Below are 27,215 nucleotides of genomic sequence, written 5' to 3'. Positions count from 1 at the left end.
CCCTCTCTGGGCCCCAGCCTCCCCTCTCTGCAATGAAGGGCCTGGTCTTGATGATTTCCTCTTTCATCTGGCAAACAAAGCAGACGTACATAGGATGACCTCTGGCTCCACTCCGTAGGGAGTCAGCGGGCACCACACACTATCACTGCCCATCTCAGCTCCCAATTAAGCACTGGGTGGGTGGGGCAGAGACACAGCTCTCTCAATAAATAAAGCCCAGATCATGAGGCCATAAATTGCTGAGGGCTTATAGCATCTACTGGTGAGGGTGAGAAGGACTACAGAACTGGGGTGACACCTGGGAAATGGGGCCCATTCCTTCTGCAGACAGCCAGCTTAGCCCCCCTTTTGATAATACCAGTTATATCCACCCATCCTTGTTGAGCTCTTACTTTGCTCCCAGAACTTTCATCATCATCTCATTTCCTCCTCGCACCAACCTGATGAAGGACAGATAGTAAATCACCCCACTTTATGGTTAGAGAAAGTGCGGGAAACTCCGTAGCCCTTCCAGGACGCTAGGGCAAGACTGAGGGAGAACACTCATTGGTCCAGCACAGATCTGGGGTCTGAGAGCCCCTGTTCCTGCTCCCGCAGCTGCCTTGGCCGGGCCTCGTGACTCAGAAGTCAACAGCCTGCTGCTGAGCTCAACTCACCACGTTCCCAGTCCATCTGTCTGGGTGGGTGGGCTGCCTCAATTTGCTGGTAAAACACCAAAACAGAGCTCTGGGGCTGCAGGTCTCCTCCCCAGGCCCACCCCAAACCTTTGAGAGTATAGGCAGAGAGGTCCTAAGCACCATATGTCTGAACTCCACATAACTGAAAAGTCATCAATTAAGCCATAGCTAACAAACTATTAATCACGTTCTCTTCTTCCTTCTCAAATACACCTTATTAACCACCTCCAAGAATTCCCCGATTCTACAGTGGATCCTGGCAACATGGGGGAGAGCAGCTCCCAGCCCCTGCCCCTGGACCCCCACATCCTAGGAGATGTCCCCTTTACCTCTAACTGGGCTGTTTCTTTCCCATATCCTAAGGGCCCAGTGACCATGTGAGACCTTCCGCGCAGCCCTCAGGAAGACAGGCCCTGGGATAGAAGGGAGCTCCAGAGTCCCAGGTCTCAGGGCTGTGGTCCTGAAGGGTGCTTGGGCTCTGGCTGGGTGCATCTCCTTGGCCCTACCAAGTCCTCAGCCCTCGGGAAAGGTGGCAGCCCTGGGATGGCAAGAGCAGGACCCTCTAATACACCGGGCCCAAGACGGTGGTGGTGGGGGGGGCGCTTGTCCAAGGCTAAGGGCAGAATAGCCCCTCCCCCAGAGCAGTGACTCTATTAGGCTCCTGAGCTCCGATTAAATGCTTTTCAGTACAATCCAATTTCCTCCTGACATAAACTAGAAAAACCCCGTCTGTCCCCGCGTGCGCAGGCACACACACACACACACACACACACACACACACAAAATACATTTGGTGTTAAATATCCAATCAGCTCCAAAGATAATAGAGAAGGGCCAGTTCACTCCCAGTTTAATCAGATAAAATGCCCATTCATCGGCTCCTGCCAGCGGCAGCGGAGGTCCCCTCCTCCAGCCCACCAGGACTAAGTGGAGGGGGCGGGCGGGAGGGGCTGCAGGAGAGGGGCCCCGGGGCCGGGGCCGGAGAGGAGGGGGAACCGTGGTGAGGAGAACTGGGCTGAGTAGGTGGGCTGTGTCTTTAAATCTTCAAGGAGGGGGGACCGCGGTGCCCACGGGGGACTAATTATCCTTCAGCCTTTAGCCAGCTCTTACTCAAACAGACAAAAGGGGGGCTCTGGCAGCCCCAATGGCGTTAAGCCTTTGCAGCAGGTTTTTCACTCTCAGATATGCAAATCCACCACAGCAGGGTGGACCCTAGGGATGGTTGAATAGTGGTCTGGGGATCCGGGAGGGCCAGCAAGGGCAATGGCCTGGCGGCTGGACTCCCATTCCCAGAGGACGGTTTTGGGAGACTAGAGGCATCTCACTCTCTCTCCTCTGGCTGCGTGGGGAGCCCTGCTTCACAGTGGGGGAGAGCCTTATGGAGGCCAAGAAGAAGGTCCTTCCCGCTCCTTGGATGGGGGGCTCCCTCAGCAAGCTGGCTCTGAGACCAGGAACTGACAGCTCAGATGGGGCCGTCCTGCGCTCTTGGCCCCCTCCAGTCTAGGACATAGCCAGCAGGTAACCTATCCAGAGCATAAATCTAGGTGTTGCCCTTCTCCAAAACCTGTCTGTGGCTCTCTCACCTGCAGCATGAGTCCCTCAGCCTGGTGGCCCTCGTGACTTTTTTTTTTTTTTTAATATATATTTTTTTTAAAGATTTTTATTCATCTATTTGACAGACCGAGATCACAAGTAGTCAGAGAGGCAGGCAGAGAGAGAGAGAGAGAGGAGGAAGCAGGCTCCCTGCTGAACAGAGAGCCCGAAGTGGGGCTCGATCCCAGGACCCCGGGATCATGACCTGAGCCGAAGGCAGAGGCTTTAGCCCACCGAGCCACCCAGGCGCCCTGGCCCCCATGACTTCTGAAGCCTGTGCCCCCACCCAGAATATTCTACCCACGCCTAACCCTGATGGTATCCGCTCACAGTTTCAAACCTTGGCTCCTCTCCTCTGCCTGCCTTATGTCCCCTCCCGCACCCCCACTCTAGGTTCCTGGCACACATAGATGCTCAGTACACGTGTCCAAGAAATGCATAAAGTGCCCCTTCCCAGGTAACCACATAACCCAGGGAGAGGTCAGGTCTGGATCAGAGACAGGAAGTTTGCTTTCCGCTCAGCTCCCAGCCAGCAAGGAGCTCAGTTTTTCCAGCTGGGAAATGGGATGGTGTAGCCTGGCTGCCAAAAACCCCGGTGGTGCCTGGAGAGGGCTCTCTGAGTGGTGAAGGGCCTTCGGCGTCTTATCATTTGCAGCAAGGTGAAGAGGATAGTGTAGGGGAGAGAGCAGTTAACAGAGGCCAGATTCCATCTCTCTTAGTCCCTCCAAGACCCTCCTGTCAGACAACCTCTCTTGGGGAGTCCATTCCCACTCTGTATGGGTCTCTGTCCTACCTCTCCAAGTCCTCTGCCCAGTTGAGAATTTCACGGCCACCTCGGCAAGAGGAGCCTGGGGCTTTGGCCTTAAAAGTGGGAGGGGAGCTTAAAAACCCCGGGAGGCAGGTCCTGAGGCAGAAGTAAGGATGGGCTTTAGTGCGGAAGGTCTGGCTAATCAGGATTAGATCCTGAGGCTGAAGCCTGGGCCTGAAGTGGGCAGGGGCACAGGCATCCCAGGAGACTGAGTTGGTGGTGGGGGGAACCCCCAGGCAATGGGAGAGCCCCCTTCCCTCACGGCTGCCTGTGTTGTGAATGTCTGGGCCTAGGAAGATTCATGGGAGAGAATGAGTCATGAGGAGGAAAGTAGCCAGGAGAGGCCACGTGACCAGCCAGGTAAGAAGAATTTGTAAAGGACCAACAGCCAGGAGGCTCCATCTCCAAAGGCAAAGGGTACACAGGGGTTTCCAGAAGCACTGCCCAAGAGTCTGAAAGCAAAGACACTCTGAGAAGCCTGGCAGAAATGGAGTATAGTTTCTAGCAACTCAGGACCAGGGAGAATGTGCTTGCCTAGGCTGGAGGCAGAAAAGGTCCCCAGCCAGTGAGGATGAGGGGTGAGGAGAGGACATAACGGCCCCTAAGAACGAATCTAGATGGGATTGGAGAGGCAGAGACAAAGTAGGTGTTCCCCCAGGGACGGGGACCTACACATGTTCAAACCCCAGGCACCTTCAAGGAATGCCCAGCCATGCCCTCCTCCCCTCCAGAACACCCCAGGGAGTCTGCTCCGTCTAGCTCACCAGACAGCACATTTGGAGCAGAAGACCCTCTCTTTCCACTGACTGTCCCAGTGCTGGCTTTCTAGGGACTAAGGTGACCGCTGAGAAAGAGGGAGCTCCAACTCCCCAGTCCTTCCCTCCGCTCAAGATTATCTCAGCCTCCTTGGATCCCTCCAGATCCCCAGATGTCCCCAGAGCCTGGGGCTCCTTCCCCCACAGAGGGGAAGGTGGCCCCCAGAACCTCTCCCCTTCCCCGCCAGAAACCCAGCTCTGGGGCTTGAGAAGGGGACAAAGAATGAGAAGCAGGGGGCACGCCCACCTCCACAGAAACGATGAAAGGGGCGGGGATTGAAAATAGCTTAGAATTCACACCTGGAGAACACAAGAACCTAAAGAAACAGCCCTCTGTCCTGCATTCCCAATCCCCTCCAGCTGAAGACCGCCAAGAACACGCCTATAATCAAACGGAGTTGGGCTTATTGCTTCCCTGTGGCCAAGGGGTGGGGGTGGTAGGAGACAGCAGGCAGGGTGTGCTGGGAAGGACAGAAGGGATTCAGCTTAAGTCAGGTGGTTTGGGGGAAGGTTCGAGGACACAGGGTTTGGCTCTGGTTGGATGCTCTCAGGAGGGGAGCTAATTCTCATCCAGAAGGCAGGAGAGACAGAACGGGTCTAAAACCGTCCTTAGTGAAGAAGCAGCAGGCACTCAGTTTGGCCAGGGAAGGCTGCTGTCTGGTCATTTCTGTGGTTTGAACAATGTTCACGTTTTATCTGTGTTCAGACAGGACCACAGGGCGGCCTTGTTGTGGTCTTGCTCCCTTCTGGTCAGAAAGTGGCTTTCTGTGAGTTACGCCTGGGTGTTCTCCGTCCACTGAGCGACCGACTCTTGATCTCAGCTCCAGTCTTGATCTCAGGGTCGTGAGTTCAGGCCCCACATGGGGCTCCATGCTGGGTATAGGACATACTTAAATTTTTAAAAATGAAGAAGAAGAAGAAAGGAGCTTTATCTGATGCTGTGAAGTGATGTCCAGGCCAGCTCCTGGTCCCTGGGGCTGCTTTCCTCTCCCTCGGGGGCTGCTGGCAGGCGAGCGGGGAGAGAAGGAACGGCGTGTGTTATCCACACACCAGCGTCAGGCACTGCGCTCGACCCTAGACAGACTCTGCCTTCCTAACCTTCACCCCAGACCTCTCCCCACTGTACAGCTGATGAAACTGAGGCTCAGAGGGGCAAAGCGCTCTCCAGCAGCAACCCTAACAGGGAAAACCGGAAGGTAACTCCGTGCTCCCTGGGTCCGAAATCTTCACCCCTGTGCCCTTGGCCTGGAGGCTGAGCTCCACCGGCTCCGCAGGACACAGGACTCTAACTACTGCCCCCTCCACTCCCCCGCCCCACGCATCCCAGCGGGGCATCTTTTGCTGCCCAGGCTCAGCCCAGCTGTCACAGGCCGGCCACGGTGTCAGCAGCCACCCACCTGGTCCCCTGCGCCTAGAGGTGTGAGGGGTAATGAGGCCCCGTAATTAAGGTTCCTGGCGACGCGGCCTGGAGATTTATAGACAGGCTTTGTCAATAAGCGTGCTCTGGCTGCGGAGCCAGGGAGACATCGATAAGTGCTCGTTACGGCTTCTCACCCTCCCTGCCCTTCCCCCCCAAACCTCTTCCGGGCCTGTCAGGCCGCCTGTTCGCAGCGCCTATGTACACAGGCTTCGCTCAATTAATTTGCACTTGTTGGCACCATCTGTTCTTTTCCTGTGTCCTTATCAGGCATGTGTGGGTCCTGCACCCTTCTCAGCTGTGCTCCAGAGCAGGGACAAGGCACCCGCCCTCAGACCGGGGCTCCTCAGGGTGGGGCACTGTCTCCTCCCTCAGGCTAGGACTCCTGAAGTTGTGGCCAAGACTTCCTCTTCCTTCATCTTCCTTCCACACCCCTTCCTCCTCACCCTGGGGAGCTATGCTCTGGCTGAGACCCTGGGAGAACCCTGCAAGCTTGACCCCACTGGGCAGGACCTTGACCTCCAGAGAAAGCCCCCAGACCCCAGTCAAGCCGTCTCCTGGCAGGCTGGCTGCCCCTGGGGCCTGAGAGCCAAGGGCTCTGGTTCTGGTCCCGGCTTTGGCTCCTACAGCTTGAGATTGGGAAGGTGCCTATTCCAAGGACAGTGACATCACTGAGTCACAGGGTTGGAGGGGGCTCGAGTAGGGTGGGTCTGGAGGTCTAGATTTGGACAGTCCCCAGAGCAGGGTTGGCATGGCCTGGTGGCCCCAGGATGCCAGGCAGATGGCCCACCCGGACAACTGAGAAAAGGCAGCATCCTAACAATGACTGCCCTTGGCCATCTCCCCATCCCAAGGCTCTTGGCAGCCGGCATCCCAACCCTGCTCCTCTCAGAGCTGCCCTAGCCTCCAGAAGGGTCTCAGCACCTTCCAGCTCTGCTGGACTGTGGTGCCTCTAGTCCTCGGCGCTGATTTTCCAGATGGCCTGGCTTTCCCAACCCTGGGAGGATGACTGTCAAGCTGGCTGTGCCATGACTGTGCTGTGGGGTGCTGCACAACGTCTCACCCTCGCTGGGCTCTGGGGGCCTTATGCTGGGCATGTTCGCAAGGAAACCAGGCCTTATCCTGGGAGTTATCTTTGGAAATTCATAGTCAGTGTCTAGCTCCAGCCCAGCCCACCTCCGTTGACCATAACCTGCTGCACTACTGGGCCCTGGCCTGGCGTTCAATGCCCCTGCAGCCACGCCAGCTTCATCGCCCACCACCCATCCTCGCTGTCTGTCTACACTTCCCCCAGGTGCCAGGCTGCTTCTAACCATCACGACTTTGCCCCTGCCAGGGGCACCATCTGGTACCCAAATGGGGCTACTAGAGAGTATGTGTGTTGCCTGGAGGGACCCCAGCACCCTTGGTCTGGGTTGGGGGAAAGGCAGCACTCACGGTCCCCCATAAATGGAGGTGCCCCCATTGCTCTGGCTGCCCACCCACAGAGTCATGGAAGTCTCAGGCAGACAGGAGACTCATTAGGACCACACGCAGCCCGCTACTGGGGAGGCACCCAAGGAGGGGGTTTTACCCAGCTCCCTGCCCACCACCCCCAGTCGGCCCCTGCCCTGGGCCCATCCCAGGAACCCATGAGGCCTCTGCCACAGATGGCTCCAAGTATCCTGCCCAGGCCCCGGTGGGGGGCGGGGGGGCGGTGGCTGGGATTTGCCAGGGCTGTTGGGAGGGGTGGGGATTGGGCTCAGGCCTGCCAAAGTGTTTCAGGCCCACTGGCTGCATCTCTGCCAGGAGATGGTCTTAGAAATGGGGACTCAGGCTCGCCAGGCACATGCTGGGCCTCCAGGTACCGGCATCTCAGGCCACACACGGCCCATGTGCAGGGACCTAGAACCCTGGGTGTCCATCCTTGGCTGGAGCAGAGGCTCACAGCTAGGCTGGGTGCAGAGAAATCCAACAGTATCGCAGAAATGTTAGGACCATCTCAGTCCCGGTGTCTTCTCCCCTCCCGTGTGCCAGCTCTCTTGCAAGGAAGAACTGTGTTCAGAACAGCCTCAAAATGTAGGTGCCGGGCCTGGACCCTCCACGTGTGGCGGGGAGCACTGTGGCCAATGGGGACCGATGGCTGTGTGCCCTGCCCTGAGTTCTCAGCAGCCTTAGTGAGGTAGCAGGAAGGCCAGTTGCGGACAGGAGGGCCAGCCAGGGGCTCTGAGCAGGGAGTGAAGAGTGTGGACTCAGGAACCAGCTTCTCCCGCTGAGGCAAGTGCCCTGCCCCCTTCCGGCCTCACTCCCCTCCCCTGTAGAATGGGCCCATGGCGGCTGCCTCGTTGAAGCATGAAGTTAGATGGATCTGTGTAACATATCTAGAACAGCGCCTGCCCACGGCCAGCTCTGTGTCACTAGCTGACTGGTGCAGGCTCTAGAAAGTCAGAAAAGGAAGCCCTCATCCCTTCTAGTCGAGGAGAGTGAGAAAAGCTTTTGTCCGGAGGTGGCTCTGAAGAATGGATCTGCAGAGACAGGGTGAGGGCGCCCCTGTTCTGTCGGTGGCGGAACTGCACCACCTCTGCTTCTCACCCCCACCCGGAGCTGGGAGACTGGAGGAGGGTGGAGCAGGGATCACAATGGACCTTGACCGCCAAGAGGGGTGAATAAAACCCCCCTCTAAGGCGCCACCAGGAGCCTCTGTGCTCCCCTCTTCCTGCTCCCCACCCAACCTAAGGCCTGCCCTGCTTCCTGGACCCCATGGAAGGTGGTCCCCCACCCCACAAAGAGCCCCAATCTTGACATAGCAGCTGTCTGCTGTGTCTCACTATGGGGGGGCCTCTTAGCACCCATTTTATAGAAGAAGAGTAGATCGGGCAGGTCCCTGTGGGATTTCAAGGGGCAGGCTCAACCCTTCCAGAATGGCATCCCCTCCCTCTCAGCACCCCCCACTTGCTCTGTGTCCACTGATAGACCCCCCAGAGGGGTCTGGGGGCCCCTCCTGCCTTCCACCAGAGCAGAGCTGGAAGACAGCCATGTCTGGGGCCTGGCTGAGCGCAGCCAATGCTTCCACGTGGTACATTATTGATGGTGCTTCTAATTGTGCGTTTCCCAAAGTCTACAGGCCTTTGATGAAAAATTCATGGCACGCCCGAGGATGGGAGCAGATTCAATCGATTGGCAGCTCAGCGGGTGCAGGAGCGCTGGGCCCCTCTCAGTGAGGGGGTAGCTGTGCAGGCAGGTGGGGAGGGGGCATCCATGTGGCACTGCCTTGATCGCCGGCTTCCGGCCCCAGGTCTTGGGATGGGAGGGGCACGTACAGCAGAATACAGCAGCCCCTCTCCCTGGGTCAAGATCAGGAAGGCATAGGCACCCATCAGGGATGCCATCTGGGTGGCTGGAGCCATCCAGAGAGGATGGCCAGTCGCCATCATGAGCCTCATTTTCATTTTGGAGGACGATCGACCCTCCAGAGCCCTCAGGAGTCACACAGAGGTGGGAGTGACATTCCCAGAGCCATTCATGCACTGGGTACTCTGCTTGGAGCTTTACACCCACAAGCTCATCAAACTTCCCACAGCTCTAGGACACAGGGGAGGTCAGGCTTTCCATCTTACAGACCATGAAACTGGCTCAGAGAGGTTCAGGACCGCCCTGACCAACATCACACAGACAATGAGGAGCTGAGCGGCAACTGGGACCCGGCACTCGGAGCCCCCTGTCTTTCTCCTGCTCCTGGCTGGCTCTGGTCTGAGCCGCAAAGCAGCTCAGGGCTTGTCATGTCTGATTCTCCTGCCCTGTCCCTATTACATAGAGGAAGACACCCCATTAAGGACAAGGATCTCTCCAGGATCTCCAAGTGAATTAAGTGAAAACAGAGGCCTGCCTGTGAGAAGAGTAAAGGCCCCCCTGTGCCACTAACCGAGGCCAGAGGCCCCCCACACATGCAGAGTCCTGAGCTAACAACCAGCAGCCAGAGCTAGGGGGCTCCTTAGACCAGGGTGAAGATTTGGAAACAGGTCAAGCTGTCTGTCCTGGACCTTCCAATCAGGGGTGATGATTGTGCCACTGGTAAGGCCCCAGAAAACCCTGGCATTCACTCATCTGTTCATTAAGGAGGTGAAGAGAGCCCCAGCTCTGTGCAGGCACTTAGCCGGGTGTAGCTGGGGTGCCTATCAGGAAGGGCTTTGGGGCTAGGCTGGCCTGAGACAGACAGTCTGGACCCAACACAGTCGGGGAAAAGCCAGCCAGACCGCTCCGCGTCCTCAGAGGGGGTCTCTGCACCCCGGGCCAAGGGTGGCTAAGACAGATGGCTGCCTTAGTGACCAGGGCCGTTTCTAGGTGGCGGGCTGCTCTGTTTGGGTTTGTTTTCCCTTTGCTTCCCAGTGAGTTCCTTTTAAAAACATCCACCCCTGTCTCCACTGAACTAAAGGGAAAGGAATTTGTCCAGACCATCAGGAAAGCAGAGATGAGAAAGCCCCGGGGGGCAGGCGTGGGGCCCTAGGCTGTGCTGTCCAGCTGCGAGAGAAGCCCAGCCCGGGGTGTGGAGGGGAGATTGCTGAGGGGGTGGGGCTGGAGGAGCAGAGAGAAGGGAGACAGACAGGGGGGAAGAAGGGGGAGACTGAGGTGTAGCTACAGGGTGGGCTGGGGCCGAGGGTTGCTGACACGGGGGCCGGGGGAGACAGAAGGCCAGAGCCCTTGGGGCCTTGCCCTTTCCTGGGCTCCCGGCCCCACAGCCTGCCCAGGCCTTGCCACCTCCTTGCAGTTCTGTGGCCAAGGAATGAGCCTAGCCTGACGCCAGGCTCCCCACCCAGATGCTCCCCACCCTGGAACAAAGGGAAAGTGGCCCCTTGAGTCTGCCTGCTCCAGCTCAGGGCTGGGCTCAGTCACCAGGCAGGGACTTGTTGTAGCAACGGTCCCAAGGGACCTATCCCAGGGAACAGGACAGCCAGCAAGGAAGATGGGGGAGCCAGAGTCCCCATCCCCTCCAGCCCCCAAGGCTGCCCCAGGCCTGCCAGAGGGCCTCTCTGTAAGTCTGCCTTCATACCCACGGGTTCCGGGAGGAGGGGTTGGCTCACCTCGCAGGCAGGTGTGCTGGGGTGTGTTGTCTGGCAACCGGCAGAAGCGATCCCGGAAGATCTAGCCCGCAGGCAGTGGCCCCCACAGGCCCATGGCCACAGGAATCTTCTACAGGGCACCCAGCCTCAGCCCCGGCCACCTGAGCCCACACCCAGGAACCCAGAAAGGGAAGAGAGGAGGGCCTCAAGGTGCCCATTGTCTCCTGCGAACCCAGGCCCTGGCTCTGGCCTCTGGGAGGGCCAACCCCGACGTCCTAGAAAGTGCCTGGGCCTGGGCTAGCTCAGGTCAGTCAGGCGGAGAAGGCTTGCGGGTTGGGCACAGCTTACGAGGGCTGTGAAGGAGAGTGGGGGAGGGAGATAGGGGCATGGGAGAGGAAGTGGATAAGCCCCTGGCCAGGGGCCCTGGGTCAGTGACAACACCTTCTCATTTGGACCCCAGTCACCAAAGCATTTGCTGCTCCTCTGTGGCAAGAAGCAGTGGCAACCACCCCCTCAGCCGGGACCATCACCCCAGCTGGCAGATGAGAAGGCCCAGAGTGGGCAAGGGCCTTGCTTAATGTTATACTACAGCTGTGGGCAGGGGCTGACTAGAACCCAGGATCCTAAACTGTAGCCAGGACTCACTCCTGCCCCACCCACAAGGGACTTTCAAGGGCAGCAAAGCTCTAACCAGAGAGGATTATGGCAGGAGGCGACCAGTGGGGTCAGGGGTTCTTTATGGAAGAATAAGCAGAGGCCAGAGCTGGGGTCTAGCCCCTCACCAGCCCCCTGAGCACCTGGCCCTGTACTTCCTTGGGCTGGAAGCAAGGGCCAGCCCCAAGCTGAGACCGAGAGAAGGAGCGATCCTTGGCTGGGCATGGTGTGGTACAGGCAGTCTTCTTGGAGGAGGGCCCAGGATAGAGCCTCGAAGGTGGGGCAGGATTCTGGGAAGCTTGGGAGGGGGAAATGGGAAGAGAAAGACTGAGCCTCCTCCCAGAAGCCCCTCCCCCAGGCCAGCCCCACCCCCAGCCCCATTGTCTGGACCCAGCCAAATTAGCCCCCCTGGCTCCTGCAGGGGCCAATTAGGCTGGGGCTGGGGTCAGCACTGGCCAAGGCCTCCCCACCCCTCCCCACCCTCTGAGCTTCACTACGTTAAGCACAAAAGGCACCGTCTCTGAGGCAGCAGAAAGGAAAATAAAGAACAGAAGGAACAGAAAACGCACTCCTTTTGTTTCTTTGCTGTAACCTTGAGCTGAACAAAGAAGCGACTGCCTCCCCCTCAGGAACCTGTTTTCAACAGCGATTTGCACAGAGTTGCTTGTGGTTTGGAGATTCAGCTGACATTCAAGGGGAATGGGGAGCAGGGATCTGGGGTGAGCTGGGCGCTGGCTCTAGGACCTTCTGTAGCTCTGGACTGCCCTCGATCCAGAGGCAGAGCACCCCCCTCCGCCCCCTCAGCCTCCTGAGTGGTGGCAGGTGAAGTGGTTCTCCCGACTCCCACAGGCACCCGCCCACCCCACACCCCTGCACCCTTGCACCTTGCCTTCCGCCAAGCCCCAACCGGTGAAGCCTGGAGTCCAGCCTGGAGTCCAGCCCCTCCCACTTGGCCATGCCCTTGCTGCCTGACCTCCGGTGGGCCAGCCCCGGCCTCATATGCCCTCCAGCCAGTGGGGCTCTTAGACCTCACTGACCTTCCCTCTGGTGGTGGTGAGGTTCAAGAAAGAATGAGGGAAAGGAAGAGCCTGTTCTGGTGGCCACAGGGTTCTGCAGTCACACTGCTGTCACACTTGCCCCACACCCACTCGGCTGGGTGTCCAGTGGCCAAAGTCTGAGAGGTCATAGATTTAGAGGCGTGACCCTGGGTGTACCTGTGTGTGAGGGTCTATTTGGTCAGCATGAGCCTGAGCCCTGGGAGAGGGCCATTCCCTTTCAGCAGGTGCTTAACAAAAACCCCTCTCCCCCAACCCTTCAGGCCCTGCCTCCTGGCCGCAGCCCCCTGGAACTGGGCCCTTGCTCAGAGCTCTGATCTCGGGGAACTGGGAAAGGCCAGCAACAATCCACACAGGCTGAGTGTATCCATTTTCTTTTAAAGAAATGAGGCTAATTCCCATTAAAGGTACTGGGTAGGTAAGATTGGCCGAGAGTGGCCTCTCACTTCCTGAGGGGACCTGTAGGAGCTCTGTCCATCAGAGGACGGCAGATCTGGCTGGAGCAGTGTCCGTGGCCACCAGTCCTTGGGGACCTGCCTGGCCCTCCTTCCCCATCTCGCGGCAGCTACCAGAGTCTACAGAGAGGAGGCGAGGCCCTTCTGTGCTGCCAGGGTCCCCCAGGAGCAAGAGGGAGAGTGTGATGCTGGTCCCTGCTAGGAAGAGGAATCCCAGTCTGGTGGAAGAGGATCAGGAACGGCTTCTTGGCAGAGGTCACAAGGCTTTAGAGATGGAGAGGGGCCCAAGAAGGCTGGACCATGGTCAGAGTGGCCATGGCCAATTCCTGAAGGGAGTCTAATTTTGCTGGGACAGATGGCCTTGAAATTCAGACCTGGCAGTTTACCACGAGGGCATGTGGGAGCCATTGAAGGGCTCTAGAGGCCGGAGAGAAGCTGCCATTTACCTATTGTCACATGCCAAACCACCCCAAACATCATGACTTAAAATGATCATTTTTCTTGTATTATTCTCTCTCTGTTCTCTGCATCAGGAGCTAGGCCGAGGCATGGCAGAGAGGGCTGGTCTCCATCCATGCGTCTGGGTCTTCAGCTGGCATGGGAGGGCAGGGGCTGCACCACTCACTGACAGGAAGAATACAGCACTTTTAGCCTCTTTCATCTACTGGGAAGGTTGTGTTTTGAGGAAACACAAAGAAAGCGCAAAGAAGCAGAGAACTAGGAGGACTGCCTGTAGGAGGAGCTCAGACCAGTTCACCAGGAGCAATCGGAAGGGGAATGCCACCAAGAGGTGCCCCTTCTCAGCAGAGGAAATCCCATGGGTGGGAATAGAAACATGACATTATTGGTTGGTTTCATCATTGGTAGAGGGGTGTCCTGAGGGGGTCATACTGGCCCCTCTCAGGCCAGTATAGAGGTGCAGTGACATCAGGAAATAGGCTGGCCAGGCCTGGGGCAGGGAGGTGGGGGTGGGGAGTGGGGGATTGGGAATCTTTCTCTCTCCGACTCAGAAAAGCAGCCCGGGTGGGCCCTAAGAGCACCTCACATGCTTGAAGGCGATCAGACGGGCCTAGGTGATGTGTACGACTCCCTTCGCCCAGTAGACACCTGGCCAAGGACAAGTAGCCCCAGTCTCTGGCTAAGGGAGAGGGTCAAGGGCAGAGTAGCATCTTACCCAGTCCCCTGGAAGGCCATAGCTCCAATTCCCCACCCCAGGCTTGGCTCTAGGATGGCCCTTCAATGGCGCTCAGTGAGACCCAGGTCAGACTGAAGCGCAGGCCCTATCGGTGGGGCAACCTCGAAAAACCACCCAGCCTTGCCCCCTGTGGGCCTCAGTTTCCTCCTTGGGAAGTAGGAGTGAAAATGCCTCTGCTGAAGGCTCATTGTTTGAATCAGAGGAAAAGTATGGAAAGGGCCTGTCCACTGGTAGGCATTCAACAGGTGGAGCTCTGGTTATTAAGCTCCATGACCTCCACAGGCCCAGACTGGGCCTAATGTCCTTAACGTGGCTTCTGAGGTAGATAGAAGCATCCTGTCTGATTTGCAAAGATTTAGTTGGTGTGTGTGTGTGTTTGTGTGCACGTGTGTGTTTGGTACACTTTCTAAACTACATCCAGGTCCAGTGAGATTTGGGATTTGCTGTGTTACCTTGGACAAGTCACTGTACTTCCTGGCCCCCATGGGTGATTTTTGGCAGAGGACACCCATCAGAACCTCAGAGATGGGAGTTCACAGACAGCTGTAGGAAGATCGGCAGGACCTTTTGGGGGAAGGACAGGTGTGCAGTAAGACCGCCACCTATGCTTCTCCCCCACCCCTACCTCCTCATCCCCCCATTCCCCTGCCCAGAGCTCTGGGGCCTGCTCCGCCAGCCTTACTCCTGATACAGACGGAAGGCAGAGCATCTGTGGGCAGCGGCTGCCCTCTGCCGGCTACAAAGGCAAACCACAAGACAGGAGCCTGGGCCTGCCAGCAACGGGTCCCTGGGGCCTGGCAAACCAGAGGTGAGAGGGCTGCCCAGGGAAGGGCAAAGAGGGGAAGGGTGGGTGCCAGGCCCAGCAAACCCACCGCCCTGGTTCAGGCTCACCCCCCACCCTCTGCACGCACCCTACCCACTGCAGAGTCCTACCACCCACACTGCCTCTGATCCAACACCTGTCTACACCTGCCCCCTGCCTCAGGCTTCTTCCTTCCCCTTGGAGAGTGAAGCCCCTCCCTGCTCCCCACCCTCTACCCCCTCACCCCCCCACCCCACCCCCACCACCGGCTACAGCTGCTTCCCCCAATACAACACCGTTCTCTGTCCAACCCCTCACCTCTCCTCCTCCTTCTGTCCCTTCTCAACCTCACTGTCCCCGTCATCCAATTCTGGCATTGGAGCACTGGCCAGGGGAACCAGGGGTCACCTCCTCAAGACCACACCCAGAGGCTCCCTCTGCAGATCAGAAGCTGTTGAGCCTTCTTACTTTTTTTTTTTTTTTAAGATTTTATTTATTCATTTGACAGAGAGAGAGAGAGAGAGATCACAAGTAGGCAGAGAGGCAGGCAGAGAGAGAGGGGGAAACAGGCTCCCCACTGAGCAGGGAGCCCAATGCAGGGCTGGATCCCAGGACCCTGAGATCATGACCTGAGCCAAAGGCAGAGGCTTAACCCACCGAGATTTTTTTAATTTATTTGACAGAGAGAGAGCCCTAGTAGGGAGAGCCGTAGGCAGAGGGAGAGGGAGAAGCAGGCTCCCTGCTGAGCAGAGAGCCCGATTCGGGGCTCAATCCCAGGACCCTCATGACCTGAGCTGAAGGCAGAGGCTTAACTGACTGAGCCATTCAGGCACCCTCCCCCTTATCATCTTTTTTTTGAAAACCTTGTAAATTGTGAAATGCAACACACGTGGGTCACACTGAATGTTAAAAAACAAAAACAAAATTCTTAGAAAGCGAATGCCCCTACCACCACCAGCCGGGTCAGAGACTAGAACATAGCTAGAACATCACCAGAAGCCCCCCTCGCACCCCTCCTCCCCTAGACATGACCACGTCGGCGGTGGCTCGTTGTCTGGCTTTGCTGCTTTATCCTGTCACCGCCTAAGTGTGCCTCCCCGGGCCCTGCGTCCTAACAGCTCAACATCTCTCTAAAGGGCATCTCAGCATGCATGCGTGTCTGTCTGCCTGTGGTTCTCTTGTGGCCCTTTGAGTTTGAGCTGCATCTGGAAGGTTGCTCCAGGCTGTGGCTCCTCTTTTTCGGGACTGTGTGCTGTTCCCGTGTCCCTCAGCTCTGTCCCAGAGGGCCTCAGTGGCTCGCCAGGGCTTGAACACTCTGAGGAGGTGGTTTTTACACTGTACCCGGGTCTCTAGGTTATCTGCAGGTGGCAGGGGGAGAGTCTTCCTTACCCAACACACCGTGACCCAAAGACCCTCCTCTCTGAAGCTCCCTGGCCTTGGCTTTGCCAACTGCTCCCGCCCCTCTGTCTCCCACCTTTCAGGCACTTGTCTTGAACTTGAACCTGAGCACCCCCCTCCCATTCTCACCTTCATCCTGGAGCCCCCTTCCTCATTCTACTCTTCGCTAACTCTGGAAAATCTCCTTCCAAGGCCTCCCTTAGACCTCCATGGGCTGCCCTCCACACCCCGTCTCCAACCAAGATACTCCCCAAGTTTGACCACCATCAACTGCCTGTGACTGCCCCTCACCCCACATGCCTCACCCCACATGCCTCACCCCTCCCCAAGCCAGCACCTCCTCTCCCCCACTGGGGGCATGAGTCTCTTCCCTGTCCCCCAAGGCCACAGATGATGACTCTTCCCCCTGCACCCCTTCTTCCTCCTCCCTCCTGCAGCTCTGCCCTCATCTCTGTGCCCAACTGCCTCTGCTAGCTCCGGTCCCATCCCTTGTCACCTGGCTCACAGCACCTGTCCTGCATGCCCCTGGGACACCAGGGGTACTTTTCACACACACACACACACACACACACACACACCCCTGCCTTGCAGTTTATGCCCTTCAGAGACCTTCCAGGACAAGTCCAAGCCCCTGAGATGAGCCTTCAAGATCCTTTTCTGTTTGCCTTGCCCCCTCTCCAGCCACACCCCTACACTCTCCTCCCTGTCCCCTGCTTGCCAGAAATCCCCCTGCTCTGTTCCTCATTGCACGCTCACCTCTCTGCCTTTGCCAGTGTCTCCTCTGCCCAGAGAACCCCCACCCCTACCCCCAGGTAACACCTACTCATCCATCCTCAAGAGTCAGCTGGGATTATCACCTCCTCCAAGAAGCCTTCCCAGGCCCCCAGCCTGGGTTAAGAGCCTCCTCTGAGCTCCCCGTGTCACAGGCACTTCCTGCCATCTCCTCTGTGTAGATGGGAAACCACGGCAGCAGGGAGGGACAGTGGGGACTCCTCTGTGCTCCCCGGCCCCAGCATGGAACAGACATGGTGCACAGCGGAGCTCAGCAAGTGTTGGCTGCCTGCGTGTTTATCGAGCTGTGGCTTTCTAACTGCGTCTCTGTGACTTTGGGCATTCAGACAACGAGGATCTAGAAGCATTTCTGGTCAACATAGTTGTTCAGGGCTCCAGATGTATTGAACACCTCCACTTGAGTGAGATAACCTTGGATTCCCCTGTAAGAACTTCTTGAGGGGGAGGGGTGCAGTAAGCTTTCCCTCTTCGGGCTCTTGGGAGAGATCACCACCCTTTCTTTTTAATTAACGATAAAGAACGTGAGAAGGGGCTGGGCCTCAGTTTCTCAGATAATCACACCTCCTGTGCCTGATCCCCAGCGCTATTGTAGGAATGATTTTTTTTAAAGCACTCAGAAGGTGGGACGGGGACGGAACTTAGTGTCATCCTCTGTGCCAGGCCCCGGCCCCCCTCACACCCACTTACCCCCTTGTGTTCCCTCGTGTTCAGGCTATTTTCACGCTCCTCAGATGAAGATCCTGAGGCTTAGAGCGCACTGCCACTCTCACAGGCGGGGCAGAGGGACTGTTTGACTCTGGGGTGACCTGATGCTTCTCACCTCCACAGACTCTGAGAGCCAGGGTCCTGTGAGGGATTGGGGGGCGGGGGGGTGCCGTGGGCACTCAAGAGGGTTGGTGTCCCCAGAGGAGGTGATAGCCCAGAGAGGACACAGGGAAGAGGCTGGTATCCTGTCCACTGCCTCCAGAACAGGCTGGGAACTGGGCGGGAAGGAGGGAGGAGGCAGAAAGGCAGAACTACAACGGGGATCTGGGGCATGGTGTCCTGCGTGTTCTCAAGGCTGGGCTGTGACGCAGAGCATGGCCCTGAGTGGAGAGCCTCGCCCAGGCTGTGGGAAGAGGTCAAGGCAACCAGCCCGCAGGCCACAGCTCCCCAGCCCGGCCTCACTGCCCAAGGTCACTGCTCAGCTGTGTAGGTGGGTGAAGCTGAGGAGGGAGGGTAGGTCAACGGGCAGACACCCCTCTGTGTCCCCTGGATGAGCCAGAGCAGAGACTGAGGGAGGTAAGCCAGGATCCTCCCTCCTCCAGGGGAGACCTCACCCCCAGACAGCAGCCAGGCCCTGGTGGTCTATAGGGCTAATCTGCAAGGGGCAATGTCCCAAAGGACTCACAGCCCTCCCTCCGGAAGGGGCCACCTGGCTGAGGCTGGGACACCCCACTTCACCAGCAGTCATGCTCTCTCTCCACCTCTTTATCCCTTGCTCTGAGGCTCAGCTCTTTCCATGCATTGGAGGGGGTTAGAGAGAGAGCTTCGTTCACCCCCAGGACCCCAGGACTGTTCAGGGTTCGAGAACAATGGGATCTTAGAAAGAGTGGGGCCCTAGATGAGAGGAGGGGGGCCGTCCCCTGCTCCAGCCCCACTCCCTCCACACTCACGTGTGGACGTGCACACACGCATGCGCCCCCCCCCACCATGGACTGTCAAAGAGCCAAGGTCAGGTGTGGGAATGAAGGTTCTTGGCACAGTGCTCAGCATGGGTGCAGGTGTGAAGGGGGATATGAGACAGTGTGCTGGAGGGGCAGGGTGGCTCTCATGCCTGTGGGAGCCTCGATGCCAGGCCTCTGAGTTGACACAGAACTGGAAGGAAGCTGGTACAAACCTCAGGAGCTCACTCGGAACCACAGCCGGCCGGTGGTGAAGATCTCAGCCCTCCGCCCCCACCCCCACCCCAAAACACAGACTGCTATGCCCAGGGCTCAGGCACCCAGCAGAGCACTTCCCTGCCCGGTGTCCCTGTCCCCCTCCCCCTCCCTTAGGCAGGATGCATCTGAAGTTGAAGCTGGGGAGTCAGCACTGGGATCAGGCAGGCGCATTTGAATCTGCAGTCTTTGCACCGTCCTGGGCCAGCTGTGGAGGGGGGGGACAGTGAGAGGAGACCATATGCCCACCTCTCCTGATGCAGGGAGACCTGGGCACATCTGGCTCCGTGAACGGCAGATAGGGGAACTCTTTCTTCTACCTCCAACCCGAGACAGCCTTGACCTCAGGGATAAAGGGCAGACTGTGGCCTTGGGATGTCAGGTAGACCCTGGCTACTCCCTGATCAGTGCCACTCAAATTCTATAGATCAGTTGAGCTCCAAATCGAGCAGGACTCATTCTTTCTTCGTCTCTCTGGGTTAAGCCCCAGTATTCCTCAATCAAGGAGGTGTAAGGAGCACAGTTTTACAAATAGAATTGGTTCCAGTGCTAGATCCACATTTACAAGCCCGCTGACCTTGGACACGCCCCTGAAGCCATCAGAGTCCCACAGGATCTTCAGAGGCATTGTGTGGGTCCCTAACAAGGATCAGTGGGCCTGCCTGCTGGTCCTCAGAGCGCCCTGCCCAGGGCGGAGCAGACTCTGCCCGGCCCTCCACTGGAAAGGGCCTCACAGCAGGAAGAGGCTGCCATGAGGGCCTGGGAGCAGCCCCCCACCCCCACTCCGGGAGCATCCAAAACTCAGGGCCGAGAAGAACCCAGTATTGTTGAGAGTTGGCAGGGTCCCCGGAGGAGAACCATGGTGTGGAGGCTTCGGGGACTTAAACAGACTTGAGACAGGACTCATTTATTTTTTAATTCATTAAATGTTTTTAACTCTTTTATGTGATGCACACACGTTCAGACGAATGCACAAAACATAAGTGTGTTTGCTGCAGTGATGTGTATCAGCCCCACGTGTTCCACAGGTCAAGATATGCAGCACCGCGGGCACCCCAAAACTCCCCCGCACCTCCCAGTCACTCCCCCCAGCTCCCCGCGTAGATCTCACACCCTGACTTAACTCCAGTGCTTCAGTTTGCCTGGTCTTTTGTTTTGCTTTGTTTTTTAAAGATTGTATTCATTATCTCAGAAAGAGAGAGAGCATGTGTGCAAGAGAGAGCAGGAGCAGGGGTGGGAAGGACGAAGGGAGAGAAAGAAGGAGAAGCAGACTCCCCTCAGAGCAGGGATCCAACGTGGTGGGGGGGCTCGATCCCAGGACCCTGGGATCAGGCCTGAGCCGAAGGCAGACGCTTAACCGACAGGTGCCCCAAGTTTGCCAGTTTTGAGCCAAATCTCTATGGAATCATAGGAGAGGTACTTGTGTCCAGCTTTTCTCTTGCTTGAAGTTATTGTGTGAGAGCTTCCTCTCTGAGGTTTCATGTCGATGGCACTCATTGATTTTTACTGCTGTCTACATCCCATTGTATGCGTATGTCTCCGTTCGACTGTGATGGGCATATGTGTGATTTCCGTTTGGGATTAATACAAATAATGCTGCGGGGAATGTTCCCACACCTGCTTCTTGATGCTTGGATTGCCCGCGTTGGTGCTGGATACACACCCGGGCGTGTAAACTGCAGGATCATCGGCTGCATTCAACCTGAATAGTGTCCAGCAGGCGGGGGTTCTCCAAAGTGATGGTGGCCCTTTAGGTTCCCCCAGCAGTGAAGAAGAGTTGCACATGTTCCACACCCTCACCCACATTTGACACGGTCGGGATTGTTTTGTTCTGTTTTTGTCATTGCAGTGGGTGTATAGTAGTATCTCACTGTGGCTTTAAATGACTAATGAGTGTGGGCACCAATTCACATGCTTATTGACTTATTCTGTTGGCGCCGGTTCAAATCTCTTGTCCATCATGCTCTTCAGTGGTCTTTTTCTTGCTTCTTCATGGGAGTTATTTTTGTATCTGAATATGAGCCTATTGTCCATCGTGCATGTTGTAAATATCTCCTCCTGGTCTTGCCCACTCACTCCCTTAATAATGTGTTTTCATGAATAGAGGTTCTTAAGTTAAATGGACCACATTTATCAATCCTTTCCATTCTGGCTTGTGCTTTTTTGTGTCCTGTTGTTCAAAAGCTTTCCCTCCCCGAAGTTCTTAATGATAGTCTTATCTTTGTCTTTCAGAAGCCTTACTGTTGTAACTTTTACACTTAGATCTCCATCTATCTGGAATTTATTGTTGTTTATGATATGTGATGGCAGTCAACTCTCCCCTATCCCAAATAGATATCAAACAGACAAAGCACAATTTACTACAATCACAGTCTTATCCCTACAGCCCTTGAATGCCATCCTTGTCATGAACTAAGAGTCCATATACGCATGGGTCTATTTCAAGGCTCTCTATTCTGCTTCTTTGGCCTACTTATCAATCTTTGCACTGATATTACCCTGTCTTAATTACTGTAGCTTTATCATAAGTCTTGATAACTGATAAAGTCAGTCTTCCCAACTGTTCCTCTTCAAAAATATTTTAGCTATACTTGCCTTTTTTATTTCTCACCCATTAATGAATCAGTGTGTCTATTTCCACACACACACACACACACACACACACACACACGAGTTATGATTTTGATTGTAAGTGCATTAAATCTATAAATCAATTTTGGAAAGAACTAATTCTTTAAATATTGTGTCTTTCAATCCATGAACATGGTATGTTCCTCAATGTATTTAGATTAAAATTATCTTAAATTAGATGAATAATATATGGATATATTCTTATTAGAAATATAAAATCAGGGCACCTGGGTGGCTCAGTCGGTTAAGTGCCCAACTCTTGGTTTCGACTCAGGTCATGATCTCACGGTCTTGAGATCAAGTCCCTTGTTGGATTCCACACTGGGTGTGAAGTGTGCTTAAGATTCTCTCTCTCCCTCTCCCTCTGCCCCTCCATCCCCCCCCAAATTTGCACACTCTCTCCCTCTCTCTCTAAAATATCTATTTTTGTATATTACATTAAAAATATACATAAAATATGCTTTTCCCTTCCCAAACAGAGCAATAGCCAATGTTCTTATATACCTGCATGCATGCCCATGCATGAGCATGCACGCACACACACATTTTGGATGGGATCATATCAATGTGCTGCATGCTTTTTTTAAATTTAACAATATTGTGCAGACATCTTTCTGCCTGTGGCCAGAGACCAAGTGTAATCCCAGCAGAAGTCTATGGACTGAATACACTGAGCTTCCTGGAACACTACTCTCACACGTGTGTGTGCTCCTCTAGGAGATTTACTCCTACAAGCAAAGTAACCCAATCGGAGGCTGCTGTAATTACACAGAGCTAACATAATCAAAGCTGGAACGGGGCTGGGGCAGAGGAAGAGGGACGGATTTCCTTTTCCAAAATAACACGTGCTTCCTCTTGGCAGTCTCCTGGGCCTCCCACACCCGTGTTAGGCTCGGGGCTGCCATGGATGGAAGCTACAGGGCCCAGCAGAGGGGTGGCCACCGAGGCAACCCTGTGCTTCACCTGTCAGAGGGATCTGAGGCTCAGAAAGCTGGAAGGGCCTGTCTGAGCTCAGTGAGTTAGTGGTCACACTGGGCTTCTGACCAAGGTCTGACTGCAAGGCCCTGTGTGCGTGCATGTGTGTGTGTGTGTGTGTGTGTGCGCAGTCTCTAGGCCAAGTCTCTTAGTTAACGATGCTGCCCAAGGACACCAGATGGCCAGATCTAGAGGCGCCAAAGCCTGGAACCCAACTGGGGCAGATGCTGGAGAGATGGACCCCACACCGGCACCTGTTAGAGGGAGTCTGGCCAGAAGGCTAGACAGTGGCAGGTGACAAGTGTTGTCTGATGAGTCCCTGCTGTCTGGGAACCCTTCTCCAACCAGCCAGTGGCCCCATGCAGCAGGTTGGAGCCAGTGGCCTAAAGCCAGGCCACATCCCCAGTCAGCAGGGGGCCCAGGTGGGAGTTGGGGGGCAGAGCTCTGCTTCCTGGAAACTTGGGGGCCTGGCTCAGGCGAGGAGCCCCAACTCCCACATGCCAGGCCTTTGAAGCCTCTGGAGGGACACTGGCCACCAGGGCTTAGCAAACTGCCCGCCTCACTTCCCTTCTCCCACCACCTCCCCCCCTCTAGCGGCCTTCCTGGCCTCCCATTTTGGGTGCCTCTTTTATATTTTTATTTAAGAAATTCCCTTTTTAAAACTTTTTATAAATAACAGTAGGGACCTTCTTATTAAAAAACAAATGCCATTCAGGTAACCCATTCATGTCCTATGCATACAGGAGGACAGACGTGAATTTTTTTCCCAAACTGAGATTACACGGATCTTCCTTTTCAGGAAGCTCCTCCTACCATTTCTCAACACACTGGGAAGTTCCTGTGTCAGGGGCATCTGGAGGGATTGCTCAGTGCTTAAGACCCAGACTCCAGCGCCAGAAGGCCTGAGTCTCAGACCCTCTCTCTGCCACTCATTAGTTTTGTGACTGAGTGAGTTACATGCCTCTCTGGGCCTTGGTTTCCCCATCAGTGCGGTGGGGAGGCTGGGTGTGGGGCTCAGTGAGGCAGGCCTAACCCGAACACACTCGGCGCTCAGTGCGCTCTAGATATGACGGCAGTTCTTACTTCCAACCAAAGACAGAGCTTGGCAGCCTGGTCGCATCTCATACCCTAGATTTTGTAGCTGAATCCCAGCCCTGACCTCGAGTCTTTATCTGGGTCTCCTGGGCCTGCCCAATGTCTCTTCCTGCCCCCCAGGTTGGTGGCAGTGTTGGGGCCTGGGCTCAACCCCCAAGCAGCGTTCCCGGGGAGTTCTGAAGGTTCTTCTTTGTGTTCTCAGTGACATGAGTAAAGACAGGGATTAGAGAAAGGGAGAAGGAGAGGTCAGAGAAGCGGCTCGGAGTTAGCCAGGGCCTAGAAACCTGGCCCCAGGTCCTTTCGGGTCTCTGCCACTCAGGGGCTCCCTCACCGGGGGGTGTGAGCCCCAGGTCCCTCCTCATTGGCATCACAAGGAGAGACACGGGCCCTGGGAGAGACCATTGGCATGACTGCTCTCCCGTGGCCAGGACGGGCGGAGGCCAAGTCATAACCACCCCCTAAGGAGTTCCTAAGACTCAAGGGCACAGCGTGGGGTTCGCTGAATTCCAAGAGGGGGTGCAGACGTGGGGTGGGGGCCCCAGTGGGGCTCGGGACCTGGTTCTGAGCTCTAGCACCCACAGGAGATGAACAACTACCGGCGGGCCATGCAGAAGATGGCAGAGGACATCCTGTCGCTGCGGAAACATGCCAGCATGCTGGAGGCCGAGAACCGCATGCTGAGGAGCCAGCTGACCCAGGAGGGAGGGGAGGAGGAGCCGGACAACGGCAACAAAGCCCAGAAGCTGGATGAGGGTATATGGGTCCCTGAGAGCATCTGGGTACCTACCTGAGCCCAGGCTCTGGATTGCGTGCCAGGGCGGTGGGGAGATTTTCCACCTGTGCCTGCTCCTGGACACCAGTGGGGGTCCTCTCCGGGATGGGTAGTGGAGACTCCAGTCCTGTCTCGAGTCCCAGGACTGAGTGACGCCTGCCCCCGGCCCCCAGCTCTGCTGAGCTGGGAAATGCCTCCTCCCTGAGCCTGTCCCCCCCCGCCCCCACCAGTGTCCATGAAGCAGAAACTGCTGCTGAGTGAGTTGGAGCTGAAGAAACTGAGGGACAGAGTGCAGCATTTGCAGAATGAGCTGATTCGAGTGAGCTGGGGCTGGGGGGGCAGGGGAGAGGGTAGGGAGAGCAGAGGGGAAGGGAACTGGGGGGTGTCCAGAGATGTGTCTGGGAGCAGAAGGGAGAGAGGCTTGGAGGGAAGGGGACACCTCAATGGAAGACTCAGCGGAGGGGTCTTCCCTCCCCCTCCCACCATCAGAAGAATGATCGAGAGAAGGAGCTGCTCCTCCTGCACCAGGCTCAGCAGCCACAGGCGGTGCTGCTGAAGAGGTACCAAGACAAGTTGCAGAAGACGAAGGCGCTGGAGGAGACCGTGCGGCACCAGGAGAAGGCAGGTGCCACGGGGGACTGGGTGCCTGGGGCCAGCCCCCAATGGCAAGACACCCCCCAGGCCAGCCCAGCCTTTGTGCTCTGCCCTCCAGGTGATCGAGAAGATGGAGCGGGTGCTGGAGGACCAGCTGCGGGACAGGAAGGAGCCCCTGCTCAACAGGCTGCCGGGAAAGCCCACCATGGGTGAGTCTGCTCCCCAGCTTGTCCCAGACCTGGGGGCCTGGCCTTCCAGAAAAATCGGCTTCAGGAACAGAACTGGGGCCAAGGATGCTATCCCCTACTGAAGCAGGCAGTGAGGGGCTCCCAAAGGTCCCCTGGGCTCCCTTCTCCTGCCAAGAAGCCCCTTGGGACATGTGGGGACAGTGTGTGAGCCAGGCTAGAAAGATAGCAGGTCCTGCTCAGACCCGCAGACGGGAATGAGCAGACAGCCCCAGGGAAGAGGGGCTGCCCGACCCCTTCCCAGTTCTTCCTCATCTCCCCATGTCTTCAAAGAGTCTGCTTCTACCAAACAAGCAGCACTTGATTTTTCCCTCCACTGACATTAACCAAAGCCATCTAGAATGGCCAGTCTGAGGTGGCTCTGATGAGGGGGGGAGAACCAGGTCCTGCGGTGCCAGGCCAGCCTGGGCAGAGGATTTCCCTGAGCCATCTATGAGCCCCGCCGGGAAGCCCCGTGTGCCCAGCCCCGTGGCAGCCTTCACTGCAAGGGGTACACTTCTGAAGGCCTTAGGAAAACTGTGCGAGCTGGGGCTGCCTTTCAGGAACCCCGAGGTCATCCCAGAGTGGGATGAGAGAAGGGAAGGCAGCCTAGTGAGGGCAAAGGCCCAGGGAGTGACAACGGCAGGAGGGGAGAGGTGGGAACGAGAGAGGTGAAGAGTTAAAACTGACCCCGGATCAACGGCGGGGAGTGGTTATGGAGAACACAGGGGTCAGATCTTAAGGAGCCTAGAATGATGGCCTGAGGTGCGTGGATCTGGCAGCAGGGAGCCATGGAAGGCTTAGGAGCAGTGGAGCGGCGGAATGGAGCAAAGCGCTGGGGCAGATCAGGTAGATCAGGCCAGGGACAGCGGGCAGGAACGCCTGTCTCACAAACAGCTGTGGCCACGTCTGCAGCCTTCCCTGCGCTCTCCACCTCCGGCCTTTCCCCGGGGCCGACGGGAGAGAACCTGCCTGTGGACCTGTACTCAGTCCTGCTGGCGGAAAACGCCAGGCTGCAGGCAGAGCTGGAGAAGAACCGCCACCAGTCGGCCCCCATCATTCTGCAGCAGCAGGCGCTGCCGGTAAGAGCCGCCCACCCAGGCCGGGCCTGGGCCTGCCTGGACAGGCCGCTGGGTGCTCAGCAATCACGTGCAGCACAATCCAAGTTGAAGACCACAGTCAGGAGCTAGGCTTCCCAGTGTCTCCAATGTGCTTGGAGACTCGAGGAGTGCCAGCACTCAGGCCCACCTCTTTCCTCCTGGGGAACACGCATGGGTCTGAAAGCTCCACCTTTGCCCTCCTCTTGCAGCCTGGGAGAAGGCAAGCCCCTAATGGCCCTTGACCTTTGATCCCTGACCCCTTTGCCACCTGGCTGACCTGCACTTGGACTCCACACCAGCCTCTCTGAGCCTTGGAGAGCACTTTTCCCCCATCCCAGGTGGACCCCAGGGAGTTGGGAGCAGGAGGAGACCTGGCAGAGAGACTGCAAGAGACAGATGGCCCAGGCCACTCCAAGGGCACAGAGGCCCTGCCCGCACAGGTGGGTGCCCCAGCCCCGTTCCACCTCCAAGGCCACTGCAGGCATCCCTGCTTTACGCAAACCCAAAGACAAGACATTTGGAATTACAGAAGAGGGGTGGGCAGGGGGCAGCGGAGGGCATATCTCTTCATCCCAGGACTTACAGGAGGTGAGTTCTGTTTGAAAGCACCCCTGATGCGGGGACTTCCGGGTAAGGTGCGGGGACATCCGGGTAAAGTGCAGGGACAGGGGAGCCCTCACTTTACGAAAAGACCAAGATTCCTTTCTGTGCGCTGATGCTGCCTGGTAAGTTTTATATTTAGAAAGTGACATGCAGAAACTCCATATAACCAAAATCCATGGGAAGAACAGCGGTGACCTGCCACCTCGGGTCTACTTCAGGAACAAGGGTTTGGCCCCGGGTCTGAGGCTTTGCATCAGGGACCTGAGCTGGGAACTCAGACCTGGTTGGTTTCTGCCTCAGCAGCTCCTAGCCTCCTGAGCCTACGTGGCGGCAGTCCCCCGCAGCGGACTGGTGTGAGCTTCTGCTTTGCCCACAGGATCTCCTTGCCAGCACCTCGGACAAGTTCAACCTTCTGGCCAAGCTAGAACGAGCTCAGAGCCGGATCCTATCCCTGGAAAGCCAGGTAGATGACCCAGGCAGGCGTCAGTCAGGCTGAGCGGGCTCACCACTCAGCAGACCTTGACCAGAGTCAGGGTCCAAGTGTGACCAGAGTTGTGGTTCAGTGTGTGCCCAGGGTCGGGGCTCAGAATGTTGTTTGGAAGGAA

At 56.6% G+C, this 27,215-nt stretch overlaps 1 protein-coding gene across 1 annotated transcript in view; it reads left to right on the top strand.

The window, feature by feature from the left end:
* CCDC33 (coiled-coil domain containing 33) overlaps window positions 1-27,215 on the top strand; it is a gene marked incomplete at both ends in the record, with an annotated part of 101,028 nt that overhangs the window by 72,704 nt on the left and 1,109 nt on the right. Inside the window, 8 exons of the mRNA XM_080809663.1 lie at window positions 23,899-24,070; window positions 24,320-24,408; window positions 24,579-24,710; window positions 24,802-24,892; window positions 25,823-25,989; window positions 26,346-26,447; window positions 26,584-26,595; window positions 26,987-27,073. Of these exons, the coding sequence (XP_080665789.1) occupies window positions 23,899-24,070; window positions 24,320-24,408; window positions 24,579-24,710; window positions 24,802-24,892; window positions 25,823-25,989; window positions 26,346-26,447; window positions 26,584-26,595; window positions 26,987-27,073 (852 nt within the window). The remainder of the gene's footprint in view (window positions 1-23,898; window positions 24,071-24,319; window positions 24,409-24,578; window positions 24,711-24,801; window positions 24,893-25,822; window positions 25,990-26,345; window positions 26,448-26,583; window positions 26,596-26,986; window positions 27,074-27,215) is intronic.

Source organism: Martes martes, assembly GCF_963455335.1.
Source record: "Martes martes genome assembly, chromosome: 7".
NCBI classification, from domain to species: Eukaryota; Metazoa; Chordata; class Mammalia; order Carnivora; family Mustelidae; genus Martes; species Martes martes.
The sequence above is the reverse complement of the archived record's forward strand: the minus strand, read 5'-3'. Positions and strand labels throughout refer to the sequence as shown.